Raw genomic sequence first — 17,447 nt, 5'->3', positions numbered from 1 at the left:
TTCAATAGAACGCTAGAAGCCTGTTAGCTAATGGTCATGAATTGCAGAAATTTATTGAAGATTTACCAAATAAACCTGATGCTACAGGAAACCTGGTTGAAGTCTTGTCTAAGTTTTAAGATACAAAGTTATGCTGATATAAGGCACAATCAGAAAATGGGCAATGGAGAAGAGTGGTTATCTTTGTCAAAAGTGGGATAGCAAATTGAGCTTTCGAGATTGGAGCTGTTTATGCATGAATTGTGGTTGAAATCTGGGGGGAAATAGTAAAGTACAGATAATAATTTTTATGACTTCTGAAAACTTAACACCTGATATATTGGAAAGTGAGTGGAAAAGGGAAAAATAAGGTCATATGGTTTGGGGATTTTAATGCTCATGTACTATGTGGGATTGTAGTGACACAAATGTGAATGGGACGGTGGTGGAAGACTTTCTGGAAGAGGAGTTTGGTGTGCTTGAATGATGGTAGGAGTATAGGGATAAATCTATTTAACAATTCTGTTTCTGCTATAAACCTTCAGCTGGTATCTGACAATATAGCAAGGGTGTGTAATAGGGAAGTGTGTAATGATACAACAGAGAGAATGATCATTTCCCCATTATCTGTACAATGGGAATAGATGTGTATCAGAGGAAAGGTTCTCATATCTCCAAATGGAATTTAAAAAGGCAAATTGGGATTATCTGATGATTTATATGAAAGTAGATTTCCTAATCTTTTAATTTTGGAGGATATCAAGTTGAGTACCTTGTACTCTATTTTCAACTCAATAGCTAAGGAATCAATTCCCAGATCATTGGTAGATAATAAATGGATAGATGTTCCCTGGTAGACGGATGAATGTAAAAGAGCTGTGAAGAAGCAGAATAAAGCTTTTAGGAAAGTTAGGCAGTGTTACTCCAATTCATCTTTCACACAGCTTCAAGGAGCTCAAGCCATAGTTAGAAAAATAGTGACAAGGGCAAAGAAAATGCATCGGAGAATCCACTGATGGCACTGGGAAAGCAATTCAACTCAGGGAAGTCAGAAAACAGGAGTTAGAAAACTTGATGCATTACCAGTTTTGTATGGTGGGAAGAAGGTTGCAGTTATTGACTGAAAAAGCAGAATTATTATTAAAAAAATAATAGTATACATAGTTCAGCCTATTTAAGTAAAGGAGAGAGGTCTTATAGAGAAACAGTTTTGGCAAGTAATCCTCAGATTGCTGAGAAGAAAAGAAAGTTCCAGTTCCTATTTGGATGTCGAATTTACATTGTATAGACTTAAAAGGGTAATTAACTGTTATGCTTTGTAACTCCAAAACATAAAAACTAATTGAAAATAAAACACAGAGTCAGGAATAACATGCCTACATCGTTCTTTACTTTTAGTGAGGTGTACACATATTACGTGGTGACACAATGATGTACGGCATTCACATACTTTTACATATAACCTGTAATGAATAACGCAAACAACAACAAATGCTTACTCAAATATATTTACAATATTACTGAAATATTACATACACAACACTCCCCCCCAGCTTAGCTATAAACTCCAACTCAATATAGAATGCATCTGAACTTGTGTGTGTGTGTATGTGTGTATGTATGTATGTATGTGTATATATATATATAGATAGACACACACACACACACTTGTGACTTGTGTGCGTGTCTCCTCATAATCTTATATTATATATACGCACACATATACATATATACACACACACACACACACACACACACACACACACACACACAGTATACTAAATAATACAAACACTATATAGACATCCACAGCTGAGTAAATTCTAAATTGGCCCATTCAGGCTTAAAGATTTAATCACTGTGGAGGATTTCTTGCCCTTGTGGGATAATGTCTTTCCTGATGGGGGGGTGGGGGGGGGGTCACTCTGCTTGGCAGTTGAGACTTGCGGCTGTGAAACAATCTCAAGTTCTCGGGCTTCCACCGTGGTGGTTGTAGGAGTTGGCTCTGGGACTGCAGGAAGTGGTTCTGACAGCTCTGGACACCTTTCTTCTGAACATGTTGGCTTCTGAACAGTGCATGGCAAGCTGCTCGATCTAATGATCTATACCAGGCCATCAAATCTTGGTTTCACTTTCATTTTGACCATGCCTAGATGACCGGCATGGAGCTCCTCCAAAATTTTAGCTTTCAGCTTGGATGGTGCAACAATCCCACATAAGACAAACACGTCAAGGGCAAGTTCATTCCTGTGCTGGTAAAAATGGGGGAATTGGGATTTCTGATGCACTTACCAGTCATTTTGTGTAGCCATATAGACCTGAGACAGTGTAATGCCTTTTCTGGTTTCCCCTTGAATCACCTCTGCTGCTTGAATTTTCTCAGCACACTTGTGCATCAATAGTGTGACCACAGTGATTCTCGGTTTAAAAAATTCATACTTGTTGCGTCGTGCTTGGAGCCCATAATCTTCAAACATTTTTTGAGATTTTGGAGATGTTCCTTGTTATCCTTACTGTAACAATGATGCTATTCAGGTAACACTGAGTGCCCAGACAGCCTTGCAGCACTGGTCCATAAAGTGCAGGTGCAGATGCTACTCCAAAAATAAGCCTATTGTAGCGATAAAGCCCTTTGTGAGTGTTTATGGTGAGAAACACTTTGGACTCTTTTCCCATCTCCATTTGTAGGTAGGCCTCAGCTAAGCCTACTTTGCTGAAGTGTTTCTCTACAAAAGAGTTTCCAAAGATATTCTCTATCCTGGACAGAGTGTTATTGATGTACTTTCAGTACTGGGTTGATGGTGATCATAAAATCATCACAGAAGCTGGCAGACCCATCCCTTCTTGTCTACTGGGACCACTGGTGTTGCCCATGGTGTCCACTTTGGAAATAGTTCCTACAGCCTCCATGTGTTCTAGCTCAGTGACTACTTTATCATGGATGGTATAAGGAACCAGATGGACTTTGTACAACTTGGGTGAGGCATTTTCATTTAACGCTATTTTTATCTTGATATGTTTGAGTTTTCCAGTGCCATCCTTGAACACTGCTGTGGCATCATCCAGAACCTTCCTTAATTCACTTTCAGTTGACTCTATTGCAGGGGATGTGTCAATGCAATTGGTAGATAGACCTTCAAACAAGTTGTAGTTGTCTCAGCCAATCATGTTCCCTCAACGCTGGTCCTCCTGTTTTTACCACGTCATTCCCACATGAGTTATCTTTTCTCCAGTGTAACTTCTTAGTTGGATATCTGCAGGCTTCAGTTCAGTGTCTTTGAACTGCTGTTCCGGCTCATTTTATGGAATGACTAAAACAGCCAAGCCAGTGTCCAATTCCATTTTAATTAATTTACCATTCATTTCTGGTGTAAGCTATATTGCTTGTCTCTTGATAGTTTTCACATTGTAAATCTCAAGGCTACTCAGTCTTGTGTTACTCTAATCATTATCAGATTTTTTTTAAAAATCAGCAGCATGTAGAGTAGTGTTGTTTTTGAAACTGCAATTTGACTTTTAATATTTTTCTCTTCCCTGTGCAGTCCATTTATTTTTATCTGCCAAACATGCTCCTTATATATGTCCTACTTTGTTGCAATTTCTGCAAGTTTCACTTTTAAACATGCGTATGTGAACCCGTGCCACAACAGTGACACAATTTGTTCAGCTAGGCTGATTGCTGTTTAGGCATTGCAATTTTGTTCGCGGTAATTTTCATTCCTGACTACAATTCAATTGCATCTCTGACTGCTGTTTCCTTTGATACAGTGATTTCAACTGCTCTTTTTGTCATAAAGGGGGGTGCTGGGAGCAAGGGTGGACCCAAATGCAAGACACATCTTGTGAGGTTAACTTAAATTAAGTTTATTACTCGTTACAAGGAGAGCAAAGCAGAAGCAGGAATAGTGAACTGGACAAGGACTCAGGCCTTGGACTAGGCTGGGACTAAGGGTCTGGGCCAGGACTCGGAATCACGAGCCGCCGGGGCCAGGACTCTTCTTATTCATGGGACAGACTCAGACACAGTACATAAAACACCGAGCCGGGAATCCTCCTTAGACACAGGACGGAGTCGGGACTCTTCTTGACACGGGGTCAGGACCCTTCCAGGGTACAGGGCTGGGACCCCTTTTAGATGCACAACATGGATACGGCGACCACACAACGATGGACAGAACTATAACTGGGCTCAAGTACGCTCCAAGCCGCGGCGAGCTCTTGACTCACCCCCAGCGGGTTAACTTTGACTGATTCGTACTGACAAGGGAAGGCGGCTTGCTGGCACTTGCTTCGGGAGGAGACTAGACTTGCTCCAGCCAGATGACATTGGCTCACAATACCTACGGTGACTTTGTTAACACTCTCGCACCGAACAGCTGAAAGCCGGAGACTATAAATTGCCGGTTCAGCCGAGAGTAAATTGCCTCCAATCACCAAGCCCAAGGGACACGGGAAAACAGGGAACCAAAGGGAAACAGGGAGTCGACGGTCCAGATCGTAACATAAACAAAGTAAATTTAAAGGGACCCCAATCCGGACCATGACACTTTTAAGTGTGAGTTGTGCTTCAGTTCAGAACTGTTTTTGAATGCTTTCTTGTAAGGGTCCACAAACTAAACAATCCCTCGATGCATCAATAAGCCCATCACTGAACTGACAATGCTGGGATAATTTCTTCAGTTCAGCCCTGTCTGCTGAAATGCACTCCCCTTCCTTTTGACTCCACTTATGAAATCTTAAGAGTTCTGCAATCAACAACAATTCTGGTTCTAAATATTCCTGCATTATATTCATGATATCAGCAAAGGTAATTTTGGCTGGTTTGGTTGCAGAAGTTAAACTTCTAAGCAAACTGTATGTTTTTCCACCTAGTGTGCTCAAGTAACAGTGGAACTCACTTTTCACAGACTATTCCATTTGTTTCAAAATACTGCTCAAATCATTCAGTTATCTTCGAATCTGGATGAGTATGCTGCAGTTGTTATCAACTTCATTAAAACCTGAGTGGGCTTCCTACAAAGTGAATCCCAATAGCATGAATGGCAGCAATGCTTCACTACCAGATGAACTCAACGCCTTCTATGACCGGTTTGAAAGGGAGTATATAACTACAGCTGTGAAGATCCCTGCTGCACCCAGTGACCCTGCGATCTCTCTCTCAGAGGCTGATGTTAGGCTGTCCTTAAAGAGCGTGAACCCTTGCAAGACGGAAGGTCCCGATGGAGTACCTGGTAAGGCTCTGAAAACTTGTGCTAACCAACTGGCGGGAGTATTCAAGGACATTTTCAACCTCTCACTGCTATGGACGGAAGTTCCCACTTGCTTCAAAAAGGCAACAATTATACCAATGCCTAAGAAGAATAATGTGAGCTGCCTTAATGACTATCACCCGATAGCACTCCCATCTGTAGCAATGAAATACTTTGAGAGATTGGTCATGACTAGACTGAACTCCTGCCTCAGCAAGGACCTGGACCCACTGCAATTTGCCTAATAGGTCAATGGCAGACACAATCTCAATGGCTCTTCACATGGCCTTAGACCACCTGAACAATACAAAAACCTATGTCAGGATGCTGTTCATCAACTATAGCTCAGCATTTAACATCATTATTCCTACAATCCTGATTGAGAAGTTACAGAACCTGGGCCTCTGTACCTCCCTCTGCAAATAACTGGAAGACCACAATCTGTGCAGATTGGTAATATTATCTCCTTCTCACTGACGATCAACACTGATACACCTCAGGGGTGTGTGCTTAGCCCACTGCTCTACTCTCTCTATTCCCATGACTATGTGGCTAGGCATAGCTCAAATACCATCTATAAATCTGCTGATGATACAAACATTGTTGATAGAATCTCAGATGGAGATAAGAGGGCTTACAGGAGTGAGATATCTCATGGAGTGGAGTCGCAACAACAACCTTGCACTCAACGTCAATAAGATGAAAGAGCTGATTGTGGACTTCAGGAAGGGTAAGACGAAGGAATACATACCAATCCTCAGACGGATCAGAAGTGGAGAGAGTGGGCAGTTTCTAGTTCCTGGGTATCAAGATCTCTGTGGACCTAACCTGGTCCCAACGTATTGATGTAGTTATAAAGAAGGCAAGACAGCAACTATACTTCATTAGGAGTTTGAAGTGATTTGGTATCTCAACAAATACACTCAAAAACTTCTAAAGATGTACTGTGGGAAGCATTCTGACAGGCTGCATCACTGTCAGGTATGGGGGGGGGGGAGGGGCACTACTGCACAGGACCAAGAGAAGGTGAAAGGTTGTAAATTTAGTCGATTCCATCTTGGGTACTAGCCTACCAAGTACCCAGGACATCTTCAAGCAGCAGTGTCTCAGAAAGGCAGCGTCCATCATTAAAGACCCCCAGTACCCAGGGCATGCCCGTTTCTCATTGTTACCATCAGGTAGGAGGTACAGAAGCCTGAAGGCACACACTCAGCGATTCAGAAACAGCTTCTTCCCCTCTGACATCCGATTCCTAAATGGACATTGAACCTGTGAAGACTACCTCACTTTTTAAATATATTTTATTTTTGTTTTTTACATGATTTTAAATCTATTCAATATATGTCGACTGTAATTGATCTACTTATTTATTTTTTATTATTTGATTTTTTTTCTTCTTCTTCTTCTATATTATGTATTGCATTGAACTGCTGCTGCTAAGTTAACAAATTTCATGACACATACTGCTGATAATAGACCTGATTCTGATTATCTGTTGTGCAATTGAACATGTCTATCTTTCCAATGTAGCCAGCCATTTTGCTTATTTTTTATTTATTATTATTATTGTTGTTGTTACCTGGTACTTTTTGTTTATGAACTCATAAATTTCATCTTTTTCTGCCTTTTTTTTTTAAACTCATCTTTCTCTCCTCTTGTGAAAAAGAAGTGAGGGCATTTATTTAAACTAGAACATCTCGCTGGACGTCAACAGGTGGATAGTTGACTCAGGTTCATTTAAAACTTCCTCGTCGCCACTGGTATGTTTTATAACTCCGAAAACTAATTGAAAGAAAAACATGGGAGAGCTGGGGTTAACTCACGCATGCTTCATTTTTACTTTTAGTGAGGCATGCACATATGACGTGGCGGTGTGGTGACACACATATATGATTTAGTGATGTAATGACGTGTGCCAATCACATACTTTTACAAATAACCTGTGAATTAAGTAAACAACAAAGAATGCTTTATCAAACAATAGATTTGCAATATTAATGGAATATTAAATACATAACTCAGACATTACCTGGGAAAGTTGATATTTGTTATAATATGTTTACATGGTTATTGGATTTAAAACTTAGGTTGGTTTTGAAATTCTTCAATACGATATAGTTGAAGGGTGACTTCCTCCCTCCTGGAAATTAGTGGTTGTTATCCCTATATTGAAACCTGGTAAAGAGCAATTAGATCCTTCCAGTTATTTCACTAACTTCATATGCACGTAGATAATGGAATGAGTTTCTTATTTTAGGGAAAGTAGAGGGAAATTAGTTGTATACCAGTCTTGATTTCATAAAGGGAGAATGACCAGGGACTCAGTCGTAACAGTGTTCTCTGATGCAGAGAAAGCTTATGACTTGTTATGGGCACAAGGGTTGTGGTTTAAACTGAAAAAGATGGGAATATGTGGTAGAATGTTCAATGGGATTCCTGATTTTTTTTTACGTAATAGGAAGATATAAGTTAGGGTGGGAACAACATTCTCTAAGGCAGTGGTCCCCAACCTCTGGGCCGCGAACCGATACATTGCCGCGAAGAATGCAGTGGTGCAGCGGTAGTTGGAATGCACACAGCACATCTTTAAGAAAAAAGCTGAAATAAACAAGCTAATTAATTAGTTTCTAGGTATGTGGATGGACACAAGGCTAACATGGAAGGTGTATGTGAATAAAATTCTAGAGAATTGTAAAAAAGTTCTTATTGTGCTCAGTGCTTAGTCAGATGCGATTCGATCTTCCATGGTTTTTTTCTTTTGCCTGCACTTGATTTGGGCCTTCAGGAAAAGACCAAGATAAGGATAGATTGCATAACTGCGGCACAGGAAGTTCAGCAATATATGCAAGGCAGATACTATGGCTTCTTGTATATCTACACAGATGGCTCAAAAGATCCAGTGACAGGTCATACAGGTGTTTCGGTTTATGTTCCAAAGTTTCAGGTGACTATTAAGAAAAAATTATCAGATACTTTGATCTGAGATGGTTGCTATCATTTTAGCCTTGGAATGGGTTGAAGAAGTACGCCCTGATCATGTATTTCTGTGCTCTGACTAGTTGTCATTTTTGACATCTATTAAAACTTCAGATTGTTGAGGTTGCAGGGTCTAGGCTTGTGCACAAATATCTTGCAGGTCCCTGCCCATGTTGGGGTTGAAGGAAACAAGCTGGCAGACATTCTAGCCAAGCAATCACGTAAATTCAAGGACATAAATGTAGTGCTGCCTTTACATAAAGGGAGACTGATAGCCATAAAAGGGAACTGAAAGCCACAGCTCTATAAAACTCTGGTTGGACTGCACTTGGAATATTGTATTCAGTTTTGGTTGTCTTATTATGGGCATGATGTGGAAGGTTTGAGAGGATACAGGAGAGATTTACCAGGATGCAGCCTGCATTGAAATGCATGTCCCATGAGGATACAGTAGATAATCAAGTGAGGATGTGAAATGACGTGACAGATGTGCACAAGAATGTAAGAGGCATAGATCAAGTGGGTAGCCAGACTCTTATCCAGAGCAGAAATAGCTAATCTGAGGGGCATAACTTTAAGGTGATTTGTGCAAAGTACAGGGGGAATGTCAGAGATTTTCTCACAGAGAGAGTGATGGAATGTGCTGGTAGAGGAAGATACATTTGGGACATTTAAGAGACTCTTAGATAGGCACATTGATGATCGCAAAATAGAGGGTTCTGTGGGAGAGAAGGGTTTAAATTTATCTTAGAGTAGGTTAAAAGGTCAACACAACATAGTGAACGAAGGGGAATTTTCTCTGCTATAATGTTCTGTGTTCTCCCCAACTGAACCAACTGGCTCCGATTATTCATCAATTAAATAATAGAGAGTAAAATGAAACATAACAAGGGACAAATAAATATGTTAGAAGATAATGTGTGAGACCATGAAAAATGACATAAAAAATCAGTGGGAAATAGAAAAGCAAGAAAACAATGAGACCTGACTGGCAACTATCATGAAATAGAATGATAGAGCATGTATTAGACAAGGAAGCAATTCTACAATTGTACTAGACTATTGGCAAAGCGACACTTGGAATTCTATCAAGCAAGGTTGCTACATCTGCAGTGAGACCAGTTCAAGAAAAGTTCACCACATTAATCTGACAATGAAGAGGTTATTGTATAACGAATGATTAATTTGGTTGGGCTGTATTCATTGGAGTTTAGAAGAATGAGAGGTAATCTTATTAAAATGTAACATTGTTAAGTATGCTTGACAGGATAGAATTTGAGAGGGTGTTTTTTTTTTCCTTGTGGGGAGTCTAGAGCAGAAATATATTTTCAGAATAAGCGTTCTTATTAAGACAGAAGAGGTGAAATTTCTTCTCGTAGAGGGTTGTGGATCATTGGATTTCCCTACATCAGATTTCTAGAGGCTGAGTTGTTAACGAGATGGATTTTTGGTCTATAGGAAGCTGAAGATTATAAGAAACATGAGCTGAGACTATATCAGTAATTATCTGTTTGAATGGACGATCAGGCTTGATGTGTGAAATAGTCTACGCTTGCGTGTTATTTCTTATTTTCAATGACCAAGTCTAGTCAGGATGCTGAAGGATATTTGTAAGTTGATGCTGAGCTGAACTTGCAAGTAAAAACATACTTACAGTGCCAACAACATTAGGACAATTTACTATAGTTGACACATCTTTGAGATGTGGGAGGGAATCACAGCACCGAGGGGAAACCCATGTGGTCACAGGGAGAATGTGCAAACTCCACCCAGACAGCTTTGGAGGTTGGGAATGAACTCAGTTCACTGGAGCTGAAAGGCAGGAGCTTTATCAGTTACACCACTGTGCCACCAAGGATATGTAAAACTTCTGCAGTGCAGTTGGAGTTGCACTCATCCAGGAAAGAATAGAGTTTAGCCAATATACTGCTGATGTGCTTTGTAGATGGTGGAAGGATTTTGGGGAGTTCAAATGTGTTTCACTCAAAGTGATGGGCACATACCAAATGTCTTTAGCTTCCTGAGCAAGTAGAGGCATTGGTGACCTTTCCTGGCCTTGGCATCCACTGGATGGACTAGGGATAGGCTATTACTGATGTTCTAGGAACTTGAAGTTCTCAACCCTCTTGATCTCAGGACCATTTATGTAGACAGGAGCATGTGCACCCTCCCTGAATTTAATGACCAGCTCTTATGTTTTACTGACATTGAGGGAAAGACTGTTGTCATCACAGTATGTTACTAAGCTCTCTGTCTTCTTCCTGTTATTTGAGATATGGCCCACTATAATGATATCATCAATCTATATGGAGTTAAAGCAGAATTTGGCCATACATTCAGTCGGGGTCTAAGGACACAGCCATGTGGGATACAGTAGTCTAAAGTAGGTATTTCTACTGTCCAGATATTGCAAAGATGTGTAGGGCCTTGGAAATGGTATCTGCCGTAGACTTGTTTTGGCAATAGGTGAATTAAAATGGGTTGAGGTTGTCTAGAAGACTGGAGTTAATGTGTGTCATGACCACCTTATCAAAGCACTTCATGATGATGGATGTCAGAGCCACCTGCAGGTAGTCATTAAGGCATGTTACCTTGTTTTTCTTAAATATGAAGATGCTAGTGGTCTTCTTAAAGCAGATTGGAACCCAAGATTGAAGCAGGGAGAGGTTCAAAATGTCTGCAAGCATCCGCATCAGATGATCTTTCAAGGTTCACTCTCTGTTAGACAATTTTTACGTCTGCAATAGTGGCACAGGATCTAAGGACATAGCCAGGGATACCATCCAGGCCTGATGCTTTCCCGGGGTTCACTTTCCAGAAGTTTGATCTTACATCCACATCAGTGGCTATAGGTTCAGGAGAATTGGAGGCTGTTCAGGGGTTAGAGATATTCCAATCCCTTCTGTTCAAAATGTGCATAGAATAAGGGATGTGCTGTCGTCAGCAAAGCTGCCTGACTTCGTGTTGTAGACTGTTATAGCATGTAAGCCCTGTACAACTGGCAAACGGTCAGGACTCAATTTTAGACTGGTATTGGTTCTTGGCATGTCTGATAGCTTTATATAGGCCCCATCTCAACTTCTTGTGAAGATCAGTCAACTGATTTAAACACTGCAGTCCTAGACTTCATTAGGGGATGGATCTTCCAGTTCATCCATAATTTCAAGCTTGGGAACATCCAGATTGTCCTCGTTTGGACATAGTTTTCAAAACAATTACTGATAAAGTCCGTAAAGGTAGTGACATGCTTATCTAGGCTGGTAGCTAAGTCTTTGGACATGAATCAATGTATCAACTCAAAGCAGTCAATAAAGAACCTCATCTGTTTCCTCAGACTAGCACTTTATGACTGTCTGTACTAGATCCTCAAGTTTCAGTTGCTGTTTGTATACAGGTAGTAGGAGCATAGCCTCGTGGTCTGATTTAACAAAGAGTGGATGTGTGTTGGGGAGGTAGGTGACTCGACAGACATTTTTGATGGTTGTATAGCAATGATTGAGGGTGTTTAGGCCCCTGGCGGGACACGAGATGTGCTTGTAGAATTTTGGTAACACTCAAGGTTGGCTTCAGCAACGAGGAAGAGGGCCTCAGGACAACCCAATCGAAGGCTGTTGACCACAGAGCATAGTTCATTGAGCGCAGGCTTCGTGTGTGTCTGGGTTGACATGTACACCGTCACTATGAGAGCTGAAATGAGCTCTCACGGCAACTAATGTGGATGGCACTTCACTGTTAGATATTTCGGGCTGGGTAACCAGGAACTCACCAGCAATGTCATATGTAAGGACCGCGGGAAGCTGAACCCCTCTGTTTCTAACTTTGCCCAAGTACTCTGTATGGTCCATCTGGTGAATTGAGAATCCCTCAGGTTGTGTGGCATAGTCAGATGAAACAAGTGAATTCCATGTTTCAGTGAGACATGTCACATTGCACCCCTCAGTTCCCTTTATGAGGTTGATCTGGTTAAGGGAGATTTCCATTTTCCTCCCATGTCCCACAAACCCAAGGGTTGATAGGTTAATAACCTCTAATTTGTAGGTAGTTGTAGAATTTGCAGGGAGTTGATGGGAATGTAGAGAGAATAAAATGGATTAAGGTGGAAGTATGGTAAATGGGTGCCTAATGGATTCAGGAAAACCCTAAGGCATTCTACATGTACGTGATGAACAGGAGGATGACTAGAGTGAGGACAGAACCACTCGGGGATAAAGAGGAAGTGGTTGGAGAAGTCCTTAAGGAATACTTTGCTTCAATGTTCATCGGGGAGAGGGACTTTGATGAATTCAAGGTCAGCATAGAACAGGCTAATGCATTGGAGCATGTTGAGGTTAAGAAAGAGGTGGTGTTGAATCTTCTGACAAACATTATGATATATAAATCCCTTCAGCCAGATGGTACACGTAACACACACAAAATGCTGGAGGAACTCAGCAATCTAGTCAGCATCTACGGAAAATAGTAATCAGTCGACGGGTCTTGGACCTAAACATCAACTGTTTACTCCTTTCCATAGATGCTGCCTGGCCTGCTGAGTTGCTCCAGCATTTTGTGTGTGTTGCTTGGATTTGCAGCCTCTGCAGATTTTCTCTTGTTTGAGATGGCTCATGTGCCAGGTTACTACGGGAGGCAAGGGAAGAGACTGCTGGGGCACTCTTTGCACCTTCCCTGGCCACAGGAGTAGTACCAGAAGATTGGAATACGGCAAATGTTGCTCTGTTCTTTAAGAAAGATGATAGAGATAATCCTGGGAATTATAGAATGGTGAGTCTTAGGTTAGTAGTGGGATATTGGAGAGGTTTCTCGGAGATAGTATTTACAAGCATTTGGAGGTAGTCAGCATGACTTTGCAAGGGTTAGGTCATGCCTCAGGAGCCTGATTGAGTTTATCAAGGAGGTGCTAGAACAGATGAATCTAGGTGATAAAACAGGATGTAGTGTATATAGATTTTAATATGGTGTCTGACATCCAGAAAGTCGCGAGGCATGGGACACATGGAAACTTGTATTCAGAAATGACTTGCCCATAGAAGACAAAGGCTGGTAGTATATGGAGTGCATCTGCCTAAGATCAGTGACTAGTGGTGTTCCACAGGGATCTGTTAACCATATAACAATTACAGCATGGAAACAGGCCAACTCGGCCCTTCTAGTCTGGGACTCTCACCTAGTCCCACCGACCTGCACTCAGCCCATAACCCTCCATTCCTTTCCTGTCCATATAGCTATCCAATTTAACTTTAAATGACAACACCAAACCTGCCTCAACCACTTCTGCTGGAAGCTTGTTCCACACAGCTACCACTCTCTGAGTAAAGAAGTTCCCCCTCATGTTACCCCTAAACTTTTGCCCTTTAACTCTCAACTCATGTCCTCTTGTTTGAATCTCCCCCACTCTCAATGGAAAAAGAATATCCACGTCAACTCTATCTATACCCCTCATAATTTTAAATACCTCTATCAAGTGCCCCCTCAACCTTCTATGCTCCAAAGAATAAAGACCCAACTTGTTCAACCTTTCCTCTGTAACTTAGGAGGTGAAACCCAGGCAACATTCTAGTAAATCTCCTCTGTAGTCTCTCAATTTTATTGACATCTTTCCTATAATTCGGTGAGCAGAACTGTACACAATACTCCAAATTTGGCCTTACCAATAACTTATACAATTTCAACGTTACATCCCAACTCCTATACTCAATGCTCCTATTTAAAAAGGCCAGCATACCAAAAGCTTTCTTCACCACCCTATCCACATGAGGTTCCACCTTCAGGGAACTATGCACCATTATTCCTAGATCCCTCTGTTCTACTGCATTCTTCAATGCCCTACCATTTACCATGTATGTCCTATTTTGATTAGTCCTACCAAAATGTAGCACCTCACATTTATCAGCATTAAACTCCATCTGCCAACTTTCAGCCCTTTCTTCTAATTGGTCTAAATTCATTACCCACAACTCCACCTATCTTAGTATCATCTGCATACTTACTAATCCAATTTAGCACCCCATCATCCAGATCATTAATATATATGACAAACAATATTGGACCCAGTACAGATCCCTGAGGCACACCGCTACACACCATCCTCCAAACTGACACACAGTTATCCACCTCTACTCTCTGGCGTTTCCCATCCAGCCACTGCTGAATCCATTTCAGGGATCCATGTTCTGGGATCCGTTCTCTTTGTGACTTTTATAAATGACGAATGAGGAAGTGGAAGGAAAGGTTAGTAAGTTTGCAGATGACATGAAGATTGGTGGTGTTGTGGATTGTGTAGAATATTGTTGTAGGTTACAATTAAATACAGACAAAATGCAGAGCTGGACAGAGAATTGACAGATGGAGTTCAGTCTGGCAAAATGTGAAGTGATGCTCTTTGGAAAATTAAACTTGAGGACAGAGTACAAGGTTAATAACAGGATTCTTGGTAATATTGAGGATCAGAGGATTTTGGAGTCTACTTCCAAAGTTCCCTGAAGGTTGCTATGTAAGTGGCTAGGGTGGTTAAGAAGGTCTATGGTATTTTAGCTTTCACTTGTCACAGGATTAAGTTCAATAGTCTTGAGGTAATGTTGCAGGTCTATAAAAGTCTGCTTAGACAACACGTGAAGTATTTCATTCATTTCTGCTCACCTCATTTTAAGAAGAACGTGGAAGCTTTAGAGAGGGTGCAGAGGAGATATACCTGGAAACTGTCTGGATTAGAGAACAAGAAAAAATCTGCAGATGCTGGAAATTCAAGCGGCACACACAAAAAGCTGGAGGAACTCAGCAGGCCAGGCAGCATCTATGGACAAAAGTACAGTTGACATTTCGGACCGAAAACCTTCTGCAGGACTGGATTAGAGAACATGTCTTACGAAGAAAGGTTGAGCTAGCTAGTGCTTTTCTCTTTGAAGTGAAGGAGGATGAGAGGCAACTTGATAGAGGTGTATAAGATTATAGAGTGGACAGCTAATGTCTTTTTCCTCAGAATGGCAATGGCCAATACTAGTGAACATCCATTTAAGGTGAGTGGAGGAAAGCTTAGGGGAGTTGTTGGATAAATGTTAGTGTTTTTTTACACAGAGAGTGACAGGTGCCTGAATGCCCTGTTGGTAGAGGCTGATAAAATAAGGGCATTTAAGAAACACTTAGATAAGCACATGGATGTAGGAAAAATGAGCTACATAGAAGGGAAGGATTAGATTGGTTGTGCAATAGATTCGAATAGGTTCGCACAATATTGTGGACCAAATGGTCTGTACTGTGCTGAGTTCTAATAGTCAGGTGGAAACCATTGGCCTGTTTCCATTCTGTATCTCCCTATGACACATCACTCCATGTTTTTGTTGGGAAACTTTTGGTCAAAAATCAGAGGGAGCTGGTCAATTTCAGTTGCTGGTAATGACAATTACTGATATTTGTGCAATTTGAATGCTTATCAGTCCATGCCTTGTTGCATATAAGAATATGTGTCTTCACTTGTTGTGTTGGGACATCATACAAATAGCAGAAATTCTCCACTCTGAAATTAGTAGAGGGAAAGCCATGATTGAAGCCGCGGGTGAAGTTGCTTGGATGAAACTTATAATGTCCATAACATTCGTGATTTCTGTTGAAACACCAGGTCCCATTTCAAACTGTTGATATTGCTTATTGTGATTTGATCAACTACCCAGTTTTTTTGATTGCAATCAATGATTTTCAGTTCCAGTTATTTTGCAATTTCTCTCTTATTGTTATAATCCATCATCTTTCTGATTATTGACACTAAGGACTCTTTATTGACTAACCTTCCACTTCTTATTTGTAATCACTTCACCTCTACAACAACTTAACTATACTGTAACAATAACCACTAGCCCATCCTATTAACTGTCGAGCTGTAATTGTTCCAGTTATTCATCGGGGAATGTTAATCATCAAATCCCTTCAATCAACAATGGGATGAAACTCGAAGTGATTACTGATTTCCGTTGTTGCTACCCTGGAAGTTCATTAGTGATCTTACTCGAATTATCAAACACTAATATCTGAAATATTCAGCAAGGTGGTGAGCTTCAAATGGCAAAGTAATTTCACTGTCACTATCTTACTGTTAAACCTGGAACACATACACACTCAATATTTTGTGATAATAAATTACAAAAGTTAACCTGCTTGCAAGTTCAGCATAGCCCAGTCTGTAACAACACTGTTACTGCTGCTCGGTGGTGACTGGCTGTTTTTTTTTCCTTCTCTCCCTATCACTCTCTCTTTCATGATGGAATAACCCCAACTCGGGACTTGCCCAGAAATGAGACGACTCTTACCGTCGCGTCTTGCCCCGCGTAGTGCCCGATCACTCGGGCGCCTCCTGGATGCTTTTTGCTGAACTCGCTGATATCGTAGACTTTCCTGTTAATCACCAGCCAACGGTCGCTGCGGGTGCAATGTTTCTGCACTTCATTCCAGGTAAAGAATCGGTGCCGACCACAATCTGTACTCGAGCCCATTATATTTGGAGGACGGACGGTAACTCACTTCAACTGGACTGTGCCGCACGCCTCTCCTCACCTCCGACCCGGGCTTCACGCTCTTCTCTTCATCTCTTAGCTTTCCGCTTGAATTTTCGACCATTCCCTCCTCCCTCTCCTTCTTCCCAACTTCAGTACCACGTCCAGCGGCAGACGGCAAGTTGCCGCCCCTGAAAGCCGAAGATAATTGCCATTGGATGGTTTCTCCATCACGCCGCCACTTTCTACGGTGATTAGTCAATGGAACCATCAATCATTCATTCAGCTCCCTATTGGCGGATAGTTCAAAGATTAATCTGAAAAACTTCGTGTATTATTGGTTGATAGATTCTTCAATTCTTAATTTCTATTGGTCTAGTAATATCAACTACTCTCACGCGGTTTCGAGCTTGCCTTTCATTGGCGGCTAAATGGACATCAGATCTTCTCAAAGAGGCAGAGGATGAATGAAATGACCTGTTTCGCTGGTGTTTGACGAAACTAGTTTTATTACCGGGTTAAATCAGATTTGCTACATTCACACACACACGAGGAATTCTGCAGGTGCTGGAAATTCAAGCAACACACTTCAAAGTTGCTGGTGAACGCCGCAGATGCTGCCTGGCCTGCTGCGTTCACCAGCAACTTTGATGTGTGTTGTTTGCTACATTCAGTCAGGTTGCGAGAAAATGGGGGCGGGACGAAAAGTGCCGCGAAGAAGAGTACGCTGACGATTCAGGCTGCACTGTTCATGAAAAAGACG

At 41.3% G+C, this 17,447-nt stretch overlaps 1 protein-coding gene across 1 annotated transcript in view; it reads right to left on the bottom strand.

Annotated features, from left to right (window-relative positions):
* LOC134353736 (acyl-CoA (8-3)-desaturase-like) overlaps positions 1-16,856 on the bottom strand; it is a 66,988-nt gene extending 50,132 nt beyond the window's left edge. The window contains exon 1 of the mRNA XM_063062039.1: positions 16,502-16,856. Coding sequence (XP_062918109.1) covers positions 16,502-16,684 — 183 coding nt within the window. The 5' untranslated portion in view covers positions 16,685-16,856. The remainder of the gene's footprint in view (positions 1-16,501) is intronic.
* Between the last annotated feature and the right edge of the window lie 591 nt (positions 16,857-17,447).

This window comes from Mobula hypostoma, chromosome 11 (genome assembly GCF_963921235.1).
Source record: "Mobula hypostoma chromosome 11, sMobHyp1.1, whole genome shotgun sequence".
In the NCBI taxonomy this organism is placed as follows: domain Eukaryota; kingdom Metazoa; phylum Chordata; class Chondrichthyes; order Myliobatiformes; family Myliobatidae; genus Mobula; species Mobula hypostoma.
The sequence above is the reverse complement of the archived record's forward strand: the minus strand, read 5'-3'. Positions and strand labels throughout refer to the sequence as shown.